Source organism: Erinaceus europaeus, chromosome 11 (genome assembly GCF_950295315.1).
Source record: "Erinaceus europaeus chromosome 11, mEriEur2.1, whole genome shotgun sequence".
Taxonomy (NCBI): Eukaryota; Metazoa; Chordata; class Mammalia; order Eulipotyphla; family Erinaceidae; genus Erinaceus; species Erinaceus europaeus.
In genome coordinates, this window is record NC_080172.1 from 65,790,538 (window position 1) to 65,806,287 (window position 15,750).

The window sequence follows — 15,750 nt, forward strand, 5'->3', positions numbered from 1 at the left end:
AGTCTTCTCCCTTGAACATCTGGCAATTTTATACCAAAGAAATGTGTTATGCATGCTTGTCATAGGTCTGAATTTGAGTCTCATATCCTTGTCTACTTCCCCCCTTAGCTGAGTCCATAGCTTGAGAATAAAAGGACCACACATCTTTCTTGAATTCCTCTGTTCCTGAAACTCAACAACCAAGAAAGTTGTGGATACTAGGTAGTAACTGTAGAAACCATGTATCTGATGGGCTGATGTAGCAATATTATATTACCAGGACACTGGGATTAATTATATTAGAGATCCTTCAATAAATAAGAAGAAGCCACTATGCATTTATGCTCAACTTTTTATCGCATAACAATATCTGAGGCAGACATAGGAATGGATATCTGGCAAACATATTACCAGTTACAACAGGAGCAGGAAGCATCAAAGACGAGGCCAGCCTGGCAATGCTGAACGTAGGTCTGTCCATTCACACAGTTGTAGAAGGCATTTTTGTTAGTGGGAACAGGGTACAGGCCACTGGCCTTGGTGGCACAGAAGCCGCTGCCACTGGGACTTCCTCCAGAGCCACTGCTGCCACTACTACTGCCACTGCTGCTACCACTGCTACTGCCTGAGCTGGGAGCTTCAGGGATGGGAGCAATGGGCTGGGCTGGGGCTTTGCAACCTGAAAGAAAGAAGTCAGATCTTGAATCCCCTAATTGTAGTCAGTGATGCCTGACATGTGAGAATTAGTACCCATCCTGACTTTTGTTCTTAGCTCCTCTGTCTGTATCTCTGCAAATGTCAGACTCTTGCTCTGCCATGTTCTCCTCCAACCCCTCTCTTATTTTCTTATCAACCCCTTCTCTTTTCATCTTTCAAGAGATAGTTCATTTTTTTCCTTCTTCATAGATCATTTAGATGCTTTGAGAGGTCTAATTGCCATGAAGCAAGAATGTTTCTTATACTTTTTTGCACTTAATCATGCAATATGATCTGGGCTGTTATCGACCTTTGTGACTGCATGAGTCCTAGCTACCTAACTAGACTATAAACTTCTATAGAGTAGAAATTATAACTCATGTACCTGGGATCCCCTATGGCACTTAAGTAGTGTTGTATGAATAATAAATTCTTTTTGAAATGAACAATGGAATGAGGAAAATTTGTTTTCTTAGCTACTTAATGAGTCATTACTAAAGGTGGATGGAACAATAGTCATAAAATCGTTTGTACAATGTCTCCCTGATTTCCAAGAAGTTTTTGAAGTTTCTGTCAACTTTTAGACTTGAGATCATTTCTCTTTCTCTAACTCACTTGCACTCCTCAGACCCAGGGCATCCTTCAGAGTGTTGATCAAGGGGAATTTGCCCTGGTTGCAGAAGGTGCCTGTGAAGTCATCCAAGTCAATGGCCCATACCATGGCACCCCCAAAGTTGTTCTTCTTCAGCCAATCAGCCTGTAAGAGTCAGAGAGGAATTCAATTAAGTTCAGATATCAAGGTCAACCTGTAGCTCTAATGCAGCAGTACATGGGAACAAATTCATAGGAGACAACAGTCCATGGCACATGGCTTACCTTGATTTTGAAGCTCTTGGTATTGTCATATCCAAGCCACTCATTACCTTTGTAAGCATAGGGAACATCTTCAGAAGCCTCCCAGACTTCAGTAGCCCCATTCTTCAGGAAGGTACAGATCTAAAAGGTTATAAGGAAGAGGTCAAGGTAACCGAAGTGTGCACATAGCAGGGATATAAGGGCACAGAGATGGGCCAGGTGGTGGCACACCTGGTTGAGTGCACACATTACCAAGTGCACCTGGGTTCATGCTTCTGGTTCCTACTGCAGGGGGGAAGCTTCTTAAGTGGTTAAGTAGAGCTACATATGCCTCTCTATCTCCTCTTTCCTCTCATTTTTTGTCTGTCCTATCAAATAAAAAGTGATAAACACATATTTTTTAAAAAGGGCACAGAGGAAGGGAGATAAGAGAATGCTTCTGTGAAAGTTAGTTGGAAAGGAAGGCTGACAGCTTTAACAGCACATTTGAAAATTTAAGATTTTACCTCCTAGTCACATTCAGATCATTTATTTTCTTTTTTAAAAGAATTTTTATTATCTTCATTTATTTAATATAGTCAGAAATTGAGTGGAATGGGGACATAGAGAGGGGGAGAAACAGAGAGACACCTGAAAGTCTGCTTCACCACTTGTGAAGCTTTCCCCCTGCAGGTGGGGGCCAGGGGCTTGAATCCTGGTCCTTGCACATTGTAATGTGTGCACTCAACCAAGTAGGCCACCATTTGGACTCCCAGATCACTTATTTTCAGTGGGAGGAAAAACTCTTGAGTAAGGCCTCAATAGTCAGAAAAGCTGTGTGTTACATGAATCCAATTGATGGTATCCTTTTTCTCTATTATCCTTGTATTTTTAATACACTTAAAAGGTCCAAGTGAGTGCCCCACAAAACTGGTGCAGCATGAATCTTGCCTCCTCCTCAAAAGCCAGTCACACCTATTTTCCATATCAACTACTAGCTAAACAAACCAAGAAGTGCTGACTATTATTTATATCCTAAAAGCCATAGGTCAAGGGAAAGTTATATTTTCCCTCCATTCTAACATTTTCAAGCACCTACCTCATAGTAGGCCCAGAAGCCAGCCTGCCTGGTGTAGGGCCCAGCAGGACCAGCACCAGAGGTGGGGGCACCGATTCCATGATTAGAGGGGTTGCTCAGGATGAAGGTGTGTCCATAGGCTGGGAATCCAACAATGAGCTTCTCAGCTGGGGCACCATTGTCCTTCCAGTAGTTCATGGCATAATCCTGCAATGGCAGTGGGTTAACTAGAGATCCTACGCAGCCTAGAACTTAGCAATTATTAACTAAACACTTGTCATGATTGTGCATGCCATACAAAATTTTTCTGTGTATTCTGGAGTATCACTAACATACCTCTGTTTAAATTATATATCCCTATCTAAACTAACTTAAAAAAATATTTTATTTTATTTTGTGGGGGAGTAATGATTACAGTATAGTTTGTAACACAATTGGTGTCTAAAGACATACCAGCACCTAACTTTTTTTAAATAACATGTCAATATAAAACCTTTAGATATATCCTTTTCATAAAAAGATATATGAAGCAAGGACTAAGAGTTGTTTTATGTGTCTGTGATTCTCCTTCCTGGTGTGAACCACCGGTGAGTGACTGAAATTTTGTATAGCTTACATGTAATTTTAGAAGACTAAAAACTAAACTATGCAAAGGGAGGGATATAAACAGGGGGAAGATGTGAGAAACATTTTATAATATATTGAAACAGGAGTCATGGTCAGTCTTTTATTTTTTAAAAAACCACTGGTTACTAATGTTCTCTATATAATTAATGCTACAGTGTTAATTACCTGGTGAATTTTAAAATAAATGGGAACTAGTTAACTGTATCAGCCTAATTTTTCCATTTGGGAGAAAATGACTCCATTCATACTGTCTTTTCTCTTCAAGTCTGCATAAGATTCACAACACCCTCACTGGGCTGCATCTACATTCAGGCATGCACTCACCACATTGAGGTAGGCATTGCTTCCAGTATCAGTTGGGTATTTGTAGAGGGGGCTGTTCTCTCCAGTGTAGCCCTCCCAGGAGCCATGAAGGTCATAGGTCATGACGTGGATGAAGTCCAGGTACCTGGGAAAGGATGCAGGCAGGGTTTTAAAACACACCTGATGGGCACGTGTCCCTGGCACAGGTGACACACACAGAGGACCTGTGGGACAGATGTTCACTCACTGGGACAGCTGGGGGATCTCATAACCAGACTGGATGTTGGAGATGCCAGCAGCCACTGCAGCGGTGACCAGCAGCCTGGGCTTGTTGACCTGCTTGGCCTCCTGCTCAAAGGCTTCACGCATTTCCTAGACACCAGTAGGAGAAAGCCTGTGACTCTCAGCTCTACACTGACAGCCATGGCTGCTCTTTGACTTGAGTGAGTCTCTTCTAGCCCTCATTCTTCAGCAGCCTCACTGGAGGCTGCAGGGAGCTAAGCTTTCTGGGTAGCCCCAGGGACCTTGCATGTGAGGCTTTGGTGTGCCCTTTGCATCCAGAGGCCACAGAACTGCAGCTCACCTTCACCAGGACAGTGAAGAGGTGCTTGTCCTGAGGAGGGCTGCCACGAGAGCCAGGGTACTCCCAGTCAAAGTCCAGCCCATCAAACTCATACTGGCGCAGGAATTTGATGACGGAGTTGATGAAAGTCTGGCGGTTCTGGGGAGTGGAAACCATGGCAGTGAAGCTGAGGGAACATAAAGAAGGCAGCATGAGGCCTCGGTAGCAGTAATACCTTGTAAGAAAATCTATGTAGGAAGACATCTCAAAATTCTTACGGAGCAGTTCCAAAATTCCAGCCTCCAATAGCCAGAAGAGTTTTCAGTTCACTATTTCTGAAGGAAAGAAAGCATACTTGTGTCAAAACAAATGAAAAGAGAGCCTGTCATCTCACTATTAGCTGTTATACTGATTAAAAAAAAAAAAAAGCTAAGAAGACTCTTGAAGACTTTCAAACTGTTTTTTTCCCACTCTCATACTCATTTCCCATGTTATGAGAGTGGAGTATGTGACCTAAGTTATATTTCAGTGTCTCTACAATTAGAATTACTCCCCTTGGAGTGAAACCCTGATATGCTAACTTTAAGTGATTCCAAATAGAAGATTAGTGTTGGTGGTATAGTGGTGAGCATAGCTGCCTTCTAGATAGAAGATTGTTTTCCTCTATGCTCACGAGACCTAGTTTGTTCAATTTCCCTTGTCAACTGGTGGGCTCCCACTGACAACCACCTTCACTGAGCTGCAACTCTTAATTCAGAATCATAACTGAAACAGAAATGGTCAGAAAGCTTGGAATTTCTCTGTGACTGCTTGTTGGCCTGTATCGAATTTCAGCCTAGAGGTAGCTGGAGAAGGTTTGTTCAAACTATTCTTGGAGCTTTGGCACCTCAGTTCTTTTGCCACTTACTTATTCTTCAGGCCATTGAAAGATTGGTAGAGAGTGATGTCATTCCATTCAATGGTGGTGATCTGGTTGTTGCTCATCCCAGCGAAGGCATAGATCAAGTGAGTGCAGAGGCAGGGGTCAATGTCATCAGGCTTGAAGCGCCCCAAGCCAGGCCTGTACTGGGCCCAGTTGGTGAAGTAGCATGTCAGCTGATAGGCAGAACCTATTGCAAGAGGAAAAGGGTGAGGAACTTACAAGAGAGCTCCCTTGGGGAGCCACAGGTGGCTTAAAAAAACCACAAATGTCCAAATAACTTCCCTATTTAACTCTCAAAAGGGAGGGGAAGATCTGGATGAGAACTTTATGTACGACAGCAGTATATAACCAACCATTATAACCCATAATTAGACAATTCAGGGATAGATATCTCTTTTGAAGGTAGTTCTGTTTCTCCAAAATAGAATTAAAAAATCTTAGAAATCAGAGCCCTCTTAGCTGAAACAAAATTTGAAGCTGTTTAAGTGTATTTTGTGCCATTATGCACATTTTGCACCACGTGCGCTTAACCCACTGCACCACCGCCGGACTCCCAAATGGTTAAGTGTATTTTAATCCCTCTATGTGCTAACTATAGCAGTCGCTAATGCTTACTCAGCATTTGCTTTCCCCTAGCACTTTTCTAAGTAATTTACTTAAGTCCACTTGTGAATTCTCAGCAAAACATTATGAGGTAGGTACTATTACTGCCATTCTACTCATCTAGATGCTAGAACACAGGAAGAAATGGCATAAATTAATTTCACACTTATATCTGTCTTCCTGAGTAATTTTACTTACAGGGAAATGAATCTTCTAATAGGGAGTAGGAGTCCTGGCTTTGGTCAGAGTCTTCCATAGACCCCTAATAAAGCCACATGACTTTTTACAAATCATACAATTCACCTCCATTATTTAACTGCTTCTCTGTAAGATGGGGTGACAATTTCTTTTCTTTTCATTGACCAGAGAAGACTTGTTTTATGTTTTTGGTTTTTTTTTTTAAGATAGAGACAGAGAATGAAAGAGACCATAACACTAAGCTTCCTTCAATGCAATGGAAGCCAGTCTGAACCTGGGTCCTATACATTACAAATCAGTACACTATCCAAGTGAGCTATTTTGCTGACCCTAGAGAAGACTTGTTTTAAAGACTGTAAGATAACAAATTTGAAAGTGCTTTCACAAGGCAAAAGGCTCCTATCACATAGATTCCATGTCTTTTAAATTTTTTCTAAGTTTTATTTATAAAATGGAGACACCAATAAGACAATAGGATAAGAGGGGTACAGTTCCACACAGTTCCCACCACCAGAACTCTGTATCCCATCCCCTCCCTTGATAGCTTTCCTATTCTTTATCCCTCTGGGAGTATGGACCCAGGATCACTATGGGGTGCAGAAGCTCACATGTATTTTTTTTTTAATTTTTTTTTATATTTATTTTATTTACTTATTCCCTTTTGTTGTCCTTGTTGTTTTATTGTTGTAGTTCACATGTATTTTTAAAAGCACTTTCTAGTCAGTTTCAGTTTAGGTATTTCTAAGCCAAGAATTCCAGTCTTTGAAACTTAGTCAAGGAATTTTGAATTCTCTTGAGAAAAATAATCAACATACTCTGTGTGAAGTAGGAGAGAGGTGCTAGACTGATATTTCTAGTCAGGAAGGGGGGAAAAAGGAGCAATATGGGGCCCATGTAGAGACAAATACATACCGATCTCGGCTGTCAGCACAAGGAGCAGACCTGAAAGCAACAGAGGAGAATGAGCAGGAAGCAGGCATCTGTGAGTGGAGTAACTTTTACAGTAGGGCTTCACTTTAGTGGCTCAAGTTTTTGCTTCTGTTCTACTCATTGTGTCCTTTTAAGACTCTGTAGATTCCCAGCCTGCTGAGAATGATAATTTCTTCTGGAAGAGAGACTTTCTTTTGGAAGTCCTGGCCTCCCTACCACCACTTGTAAGACCACTAAAATTCCATCAGACACTGAAGCTTGAGCAGGGCAGTAGAGAGCTATCACTGGGGAAGCCTCATTTTAGCTGGTGTGGTTGAAGTGGGAAGGAAGCTGGCCAGGTGCTACTATACATAGTAGAACATACATGTTACAATGCTCATGGATCCAGGTTCAAGTCCCTGGTCCCCACCTGCAGGGGAGAAACTCCCTGAGACGTAAAGCAATGCTGCAGGTATTTCACTTTCTCTTTGCTTCACCATATCCCCCTTCTCTATCTCTGCCTATATCCTGTAAATTAATAAGTAGATAATATGTTTTTTAAAAGAAATGGTAGGTAAAGGGAAAATTCAAAGAGACAGAAAGAGAAAAGAGAGAGAGGGTCAAAGCCACAGAGTTGTGGTATTGCCTTACCAGTGAGGAGGGTGAGCTTGGCCATCTTGCCTCAATGGTAGAGATTCCTTCCTCCAATCTGCCTTTTATATTCTCTTCCTCCTCTCCCGTGACTTATCAGAATCTTCTTTATCCTGATTTCCCCTAAAGTAAATTGTTGATATTGGTTATGTTTGCAAAGCTCAAACTCTTTAAGAGCCCACTATTGACAGTAGAACATGCTATCTTGATTTTGTTTTACAAGAACAGATTTGAACTCAAGTTCAGGAACCACATTAAATAGCTCCCTTATGGAGGAACTTATGTAATACTAAATGCTGTGTGTACAGAGGACTGTGCATGCTTGGATAGTGAAGCAACAAATTGTCAATTTCACAGTTTCACAAACCCAAGCACAGGTAACTTGCATTTATTCATTTTTTTGCAGTCATACATTCACTTTTTGTAAGAATAAAGGACCCCCTTCAGCCTGATTTTTCTATCTCCCATATTCTTAATCCTTCTCCCCCTTTTTGTACCCATTAATCTATTCTGTTTCTCATCTTCTCTCCCAGTTTTCTACCTATGAGCTATTATGAGCCTGAGTTTGCTCCTCTCTGCTCAGGCTTCTTCCCACTAAGGAACATTCAGTATGTCTCAGGTGCCCCCCCCCACTCTGTCACACACACACAGACACACACAAACACACACAGACACACACACACACACACACACACACACACACACACACACACACACACACACACACACACATTCAACCACCAAACTCTGAATCCACTGGGTGACAATTTCTAGTTGCTTATTTCACATAGGCTAGCATTTATTCCTAATGCCTATTATGTTGTGAATGTTCTATAAAGTTTTCATGGTCACTAAGTCTTTCATCATAATAGAACATTTAAAATGAGAGCTAAAAAAATAGAGATTCATAGAGAGTGAAACCAGAGCCCTGCTCATCTCTGGCAAATGGTGGTGTTGGGGACTGAACCTAGGACCTCTAGGACTTCAAGCATGCAAATTCTCTGCTTCAGTGCTGAGCTATCTCCCTGACCCCATAATAGACTTTTGGGCTCATCACTTTTCTCTATCCCCTACAATCTACTGGTCACTAAGACCTTCAACTCTGATTGGTCCTGCCCTTAGTGTCCCTTACCTCAGGACCCTCCATTCTGCTTTCTACCTCCATTGCTCTCATAACTTATTATCTATGACAGTATACTGTAAGCTTTTTAGGGGGAAAAGGATGGGTTTGTTTATTTACTTGTTTACTTTTGAGAGAGAGAGAGAGAGAGAGAGAGAGAGACCAATCAGAGCACTACAGTGCCAGGGAGTTAACCTAAGGCCTTGTGCATGCAAGTTCTATATGTGCATGGAATGCTCTGTGCTTCTGACCAATGTAGCCTCCTTCTGTCCCTTTTGAATCTATTTTATATTTGGTCTCAATTCCCTGGAGATGAGGTAAGACTTTGATGGCCGCAAAAAGACTCTTTCCGCTCTCACCCATCATCAAGACAGTCTGGCTTCAACATACCTTTCCAGATTTGCCTTCCACTAATCCCTCTCTTTCAATCTTGGATTTTAAATTGTACCATTTTTCCATGGTCAGAACCAGTCTCCTATGTATGCTTTTGCTGAAGCCCAATCCTCTGTTAGTATAGTTCCCTCCTGTACTCACTTCCTACCACTGCCTTTGAAGTTCAACTCAAAATTTTCCACTAAGGTACCTTTCCAAGTCATCACAGTTATAGATGAGCACCTTCTTTAACTCTGCTTCTCATGCATTCTGCTTGTACCATTCAGACAAATGACTCCTTTCTTTTATGTGTAGAGCAGAAGTGTGGAGTTAGTCAATGGATCACATGGTGTGAAATTGTAATTTTTCTACCACTTTGGGTATGAGAAATTAGAAACATCCTTTAATCTCAGTTTCCTTAAGTTCAGTAATGATAGCTACAATAGAATATTTATTCATTATCTTCACTGGTCAAAATATGTCCATAGATGAACATTCATTAAACAGCAGACAAATTCATTTTACAAGATCTCGACTGAGGGGAGGTGCCCATCATGACTGCCTCTCCTGGGAACTGAACATGTGTGACTCAGCTAGCCGGTAAACTCTAAGCCTCCTCTACAGCCAGATGAGTAACATTTACCTCTGCTGATAATTGTTTATTTCGTGGGGCTGATCTTTTGGTAACTAATTGGTGGACTTATGAGACTAGCTTATTTATCCCTGCTTATAATCACTTATTTTGTGGTATCTAGTATATTATGTACCTTGCTATTGTGCAGCTATAATAAAGTTTTGATGGTTAAAAAAATATTTTAGTAGGAAAAACTATTGTATTTTGAATGAGAAAACTGACTGGTTCAAGTGTATATATACTTTTGGGGCCAGCTCACTTGGATAGTGCATTGCTTTGCCCTTTGCTTGACTTAGGTTCAAACCCAACCCTCACAACACTGGAGGAAGCCTTGTTACTATAGTGTCTTTCTCTCTCTCTCTCTCTCTCTCTCTCTCTCTCTCTTTTTCTCTCTCTCTGCCTCTCTGTCTCTCTGCCTCTCTGTCTCTCTGCCTCTCTGTCTCTCTGCACACACACACACACACACCACAAAAATTATCATATATACTTTTAAGCAGAGATCTTTTTATTTCTATTTATTTATTTTTTTAAGACCCTTTATTTTTGGGCCACAAGTGGTTCACTAGGATAATGTGCCACTTTGTTATGTGTGTGATCCAGGTTCAAACCCAGCCCCCACCTGATTGAAGGAGACATCAGTGCTGTGGTCTCTATCATCTATCTACCTATCTCTGCCTCTATTAAAAAAGATACTTTATTTTATTTATTTATTTATTTACTTATTTTGAGAACTGCTCTGCTCTGGCTTATGGTAGTTCTGGGGATTGAACCTGAGACTCCAGAGCCTCAGGCATGAAAGCCTTTTGCATAACTGTTAAGGGACAAGTGGAGGACAAAGGGGGTCCTGGGTCTGCACACATGGAACTAGGATTCACACTAGCACATTTTTGTTTTCACTAGGTTTGCACATGTGGAACTGAGACTCACTTGGTGAAGGGCTCTTATTTTCTGCACTATATGAAGAGTTTGCTTCATTGGGCCAATGAAAAATGGGCCTCAGTGTAACTTAAGAACGCTATAAAAGAGAGGGGCTGGGGAGTCGGGCTGTAGCGCAGCGGGTTAAGCGCAGGTGGCGCAAAGCACAAGGACCGGCATAAGGATCCCAGTTCGAACCCCGGCTCCCCACCTGCAGGGGAGTCCCTTCACAGGCGGTGAAGCAGGTCTGCAGATGTCTATCTTTCTCTCCTCCTCTCTGTCTTCCCCTCCTCTCTCCATTTCTCTCTGTCCTATCCAACAACGACAACAACAATAATAACTACAACAATAAAACAACAAGGGCAGCAAAAGGGAATAAATAAATAAAATAAATATTTTAAAAAAAAAGAGAGAGGGGCTTGTTCAGGTCTTGGTCTTTTGGCCTTTGTCTTTTGCCATTTTTGACCAGGTCCAGAGACCCTTGGGGAACCTACACCCTGAGCTTTTAGTCTAACTTTACTTTTGCATGATTGTAATAAAGGACAAATTTAGAAACTACAAATCTATCGCTCATGTTCTCTTGAAATTCTTTTCTACTGAAGCTGTGTGGACCCCAGAAGGGAATTCTTCCTCTTGACACTTCTACATAAGCATGATACTTTTCCCCAGAGATACTTTATTTTTAAAACAAATCACAGTGCTAAGCACTTGGCCCATTCAGCCACTGTACACGTGCTTGCTTGGCTGTTGAGAAGCATACTTTAGTAACATTAAAAAGTGAATGAAAATCCATATAAAACATACATTCAGATAATTTTTATATATACTTAGGTGTGACCCAGGGCAAGAATCTCCTTCGAGTCACATTTTGTAGAAGACATACTGCTTGTGTTAGCACAGCATTGGGAATGGCAGAATGGATTTTGATGAATCTTTCTGCAATTTCAGTAGACTGCTGTAATGTTTGTAACTATAAGAGTGAGGCCTGGGGTGAATATGCAAAGCAAGTCCTCCTGGAAGTAAAGGAATTCCTCTCATTTTGTACTCCAACCCCTCCACTGGTCTCTCCTGTGTCTCCCCAGCTATGTTTCAAAATGCCCCCCCTACAAGTGAAACAGGTGAGCTAGTGGGCAGTTACAAGACAGAAAATATTTTGTTGGTTCCTTATGAGTCTGGATTGTCTATTTATTTATGTATTTATTTATTTATTTATTTTAATTTTTAAATATTTTATTTATTTTCCCTTTTGTTGCCCTTGGTTTTTTTGTTGTTGTTGTAGTTATTATTATTGTTGTTATTGATGTTGTCGTTGTTGGTTAGGACAGAGAGAAATGGAGAAAGGAGGGGAAGACAGAGGGGGAGAGAAAGACACCTGCAGACCTGCTTCACTGCTTGTGAAGCGACTCCCCTGCAGGTGAGGAGCCGCTCAAACCGGGATCCTTCACAGATATATGCGCTTAACCCGCTGTGCTATCACCCAACTCCCTATTTTAATTATTTTTTTTCTTATGCTGGTCCTTGCGCTTTGCACCATGTACCCTTAACCGTATTTATTTATTTTTTATTCCCAGTCTGAATTATGGTATTGGGGTCCTGACCTCACACTTACTCCTGCACTTTAAGGCTTTTAAGTGAGGCCAAATAAGCTTACAAACATTTGTGCTAATTCAGTAATGTAGCTGGTTTCTTTGAAAGCCTCCCAGTTCTGTTGATAGTCCCTGAGGGCGTGAATATTTCTTTGCTCTGGCTGCTGTTTCAATGGGAGGGGAAGCCCTCAGGTCTTGATTTCTGGGCAGTGCTGGCATACCCTTTCACAGGATCAAAGCATTAGTGCAAGGAGGGAGGCAGATAAAACCTTTAGCTCAAGTCTGAATTGTACTGGCTGAGAAAATACCATGGACTTGGCAGTCTGAGGATGTCTAGTGTGAATTCTTCCACAAACATGCTGAGGACTTTGGTAAAGTTCCTTAATCTCGCTGAATTCTGATTGCATGCATTTTTAGCAAGTCATTTCAGTGGTATCTTCCAGAAACAGATAAGCATCATCATACTCTGTCCCTATGAACTTTCACACCCAATACTAGAATATATAACAGCTCCCACCCCTTTGTATTCCTTTGGTCATCACCAGGGTTTCACCACTCCAAACCGACTTTTTCAGATTGAATGGGGGGGCGGGCAGGGATACCACAGCTTACCAAAAATTCCTCCATTGTGGTGAGAGCTAGGCTTAAACCTGGGTCTCATACGTGCACTATCCAGGTGAGCTACTTTGCCAGCCCTATGACCTCTTTTTATAGACTAAGTGACCAGGTTCTCAAATATCTTATGCGCTCTTTACTAGAATTTATTTGCCTGAGAAACTATCTACATTGTGAAGATTCTTTTTCCTTATTTCCCTTTTCACAAGTTATTCTTTCTAAAGAGGAAACCAAATATAAAAATGTGGATCTAAATGAATTCTAGATACAACTCTTTTTCTTTAATGAGGTGGCTAATCAGTAGATGCAAAGATGAGAGTCTCTGTGAAATTCTGATAGCAAGGCCACCACTATTGAGATATTACTGAGAATATTAGAGTGAAAATACAAGGAAAAAAATCCATCTTAGCCAGCAATTTCTGATATTTGAAGAAAAAAATTGGAGGATAGCCACACATCTGGGAGTAGAACTCCTAGAAAAGTCTAGCTGTAATTGATGCTTCACCTCCTTCACTTCACTAAAAAATACCACTTTGACACGAGAATCTGTCACAGATGTTTTGGTCACATGTATCCCAGTGTTATTCTATGTTATAAATCACATTAACAACTACATACTGAAGTCAAACTCTTGCCCTATAGTGAGTCCATGGTCCTGGAATCTCAATAAAGCTTCTCTTCTTTGGACTGACACAGTAAGAAGAAAAAAATGGAGGAGGGGATATTAGGTTTAAATTTAAACACAGTAGTAGTTACATTATGTATAACTAGGCTAAATATACCACTGTTAACTCAAAGATGGCCATCTGTTTTCAAAGAATTTTATATGCTGCTATAAGAAATATACTGCAAAGGTACAGTGAGATTGTAGTAAAAGAATAAAAAAAAAATACCATGCAAATATCAATGAAAAAAGTTGTTATAAGTATAGTGGTACTATACAAAGCAGACTGCAACATGAGAAGGATCACTAAAAATATTTCATAATAATTGCAGGCTGGCCTAACAAAAGGATGTCAAGATTTGAGATCTCTACAGAATGTAGATTTACAAAGCTGAAAGGAGACATAGACAATTCCACCATCATAAAATAAATTACCCAATGGGAGACTTTAAAACCCTTCTCACAATAGCAGAATAAAGAAAACAGTGTTTCAGTTTGAGCTTGTGACTAATTAATTTGACCCAGTTGACCTTCACAAAACATTTTGCCCACAGTTGTACAATCACACTCTTACAAATGCACAAAAAGTAATGAGGAAGGCCAAAGTTCTTACTTCAGGAGATATCCCAACACTTCAAGTTTACAGAGCCAACATCTTGACTGAGACAAATTCTGGCAGATAGTACTCACAGTAATGAGCATTGAGAGCTGAGTGTTGCCACAGGAATTAATATAGGGGAAACCATGTAGGAACTATTGAAAGAAGGTATTATTTCAGTAAAGTCACAGGTTGGAAGAAATAAAGAGAAGAGATGCAGTTCCTGCCCAATATTACTTTGTGCTCAGACACTAATGCTCATAGTAAATATCTTGAAGATGTACCTACAACTAACTGTTGGTTCATCAATGACCCTTCACTTATTTTTAGTAACTTAATCAGTGCCTACATTGTCATAACATACAGGTGCTGGGATATATGTGTAAACAAGACACGGGATTCATCATCACTGGTGTAGATAAATAAATGGGAAATTATGATCTAATAAGTTAAGTGTTCCATAGGGCAAGTTAATCCAGAGGAACTGTAGAGTCAGATAAAAAGGATATTCAGGACTGGGGAGGTGACATCAGTGGTTAAGCATAAGACTTTCATGCCTGAGGCTCTGAGGTCCCAGGTTCTATTCCCAGCACCATTATAAACCAGAGTTGAGCAGTGCTCTGGTTGTTCTCTCTGAGTCTTAAAATAAATAAAATTTAAAAAGACTTTAAAAAAACAAAAAAGAATATTCAGCTTGCGGGATAATCAGGAGGAGGAGGAGGACCATCTGGATCTAAAGAGTGTGCTAGACAATCAGGAAATGGTTTTTGAAAACAACTACTTTTAGGATAGCCAATGTGAATTATTGAGAGAAAATAGAAACAGTGGATGTAAAGGTGTCTAAAGTGTGGGGGAAAGCAAGGTGCAAAAGAAGTAAGACACATGCAAAACATATGCTATTCATCATTCAGGATTCTTTGGGGGAAGCGCAGGACAAGTGTGGACACAGTGCCTTTTAGCTCTGCATCAAGAGCTGGTCACTTACCTCACCCTTTGGATCTGAGGTGGTCTTGTCACTTGCTTTGACTAATAGAATACAGGCAGAGTACAATTATGTCTATTCAGGGCTTAGGTCTGAAAAGGCCATGCAGCTTTACTTTTATAGTTCTAGAAGGTTGAGACTACCATGTGAGCAAAATTAGTCTGAGGAAAATGAGAAACTTGTGACCAGTCACTCTATTGACCCCCACTGATATCCTGGCAATCCCCAGAAGCTAAGAGTGGGCTGCTGGCTGACCACAAAGGCATGAGGAAGATCAGCCCAGACTATAGTGATGCCTTGCACATTTAACCCCAAAATGTTGGTCTGTAGGATCCTGAATGAAATTGTTGCCTCCCCCCATTTTAAAATTAATTTCTTTAAATTGTGGTAGAAAACACACACAAAACCTTACCCTTTTAATGGTTTTTAAGTATCCTGTGGTGTTTACTATAGTCAGTGTTATGTAACAGATCTCTATGAGTTTTTTACCTTGCCAAATTGATGCTCTTATCTCCATTAAACAAATCAAATCCCCATGCCTTGGCAGTCACTAGCCTACCTTCTATTCTCCTACTTTTGAGTTCTCTAGACATCTTCTGTAAGCTAGCACAGATAGTATCTGTCCCTTTGTCACGGTGTTATTTTACTCAGCATTATATCCTACAAGTTTATTCATGTTGGAAGTCTGTGAAATTGTTGCTGTTTGAAGCCGCTGCACTTTGGACTGGATCATTAGGTAGCAAAAGTTAATGGACACAGGAAAGGTCGTTTCAGATGAACTGATTCATTAAATTTGGGGCGAAGACTTGAAATGTGGTAAAATTATTATCTAGGTATTAGTTTGAATAAAAATCAAGAGAGAAAAAGAGAGCCAAACCATAAGTTATATGGCAAGACTTAGG

General features: G+C 40.6%; 1 protein-coding gene across 1 annotated transcript; it reads right to left on the minus strand.

Annotated features, from left to right (window-relative positions):
* Nucleotides 1-313: 313 nt before the first annotated feature.
* On the minus strand, nt 314-14,936 carry LOC103116965 (chitinase acidic). Its single transcript, XM_007526927.2, has 12 exons — nt 14,852-14,936; nt 7,363-7,485; nt 6,715-6,744; nt 4,987-5,188; nt 4,358-4,414; nt 4,101-4,266; nt 3,765-3,889; nt 3,539-3,662; nt 2,609-2,794; nt 1,552-1,671; nt 1,291-1,432; nt 314-658 (listed from the first exon to the last, which is right to left on the minus strand). The coding sequence occupies exons 2-12, from the start codon at nt 7,385-7,387 to the stop codon at nt 387-389; spliced, it is 1,449 nt and encodes a 482-aa protein (XP_007526989.1). The 5' UTR covers nt 7,388-7,485; nt 14,852-14,936; the 3' UTR covers nt 314-386.
* Between the last annotated feature and the right edge of the window lie 814 nt (nt 14,937-15,750).

Excerpts from the sequence above, each read along its gene's own strand:
- LOC103116965 (XM_007526927.2), bottom strand. The coding sequence starts at position 7,387 with ATGGCCAAGCTCACCCTCCTCACTG. Across the intron at positions 4,415-4,986 it reads TTCAATGGCCTGAAGAATAA|AAATAGTGAACTGAAAACTC; the intron begins GTAAGTGGCAAA and ends TCTTTCCTTCAG. Across the intron at positions 659-1,290 it reads CCTGGGTCTGAGGAGTGCAA|GTTGCAAAGCCCCAGCCCAG; the intron begins GTGAGTTAGAGA and ends TCTTTCTTTCAG.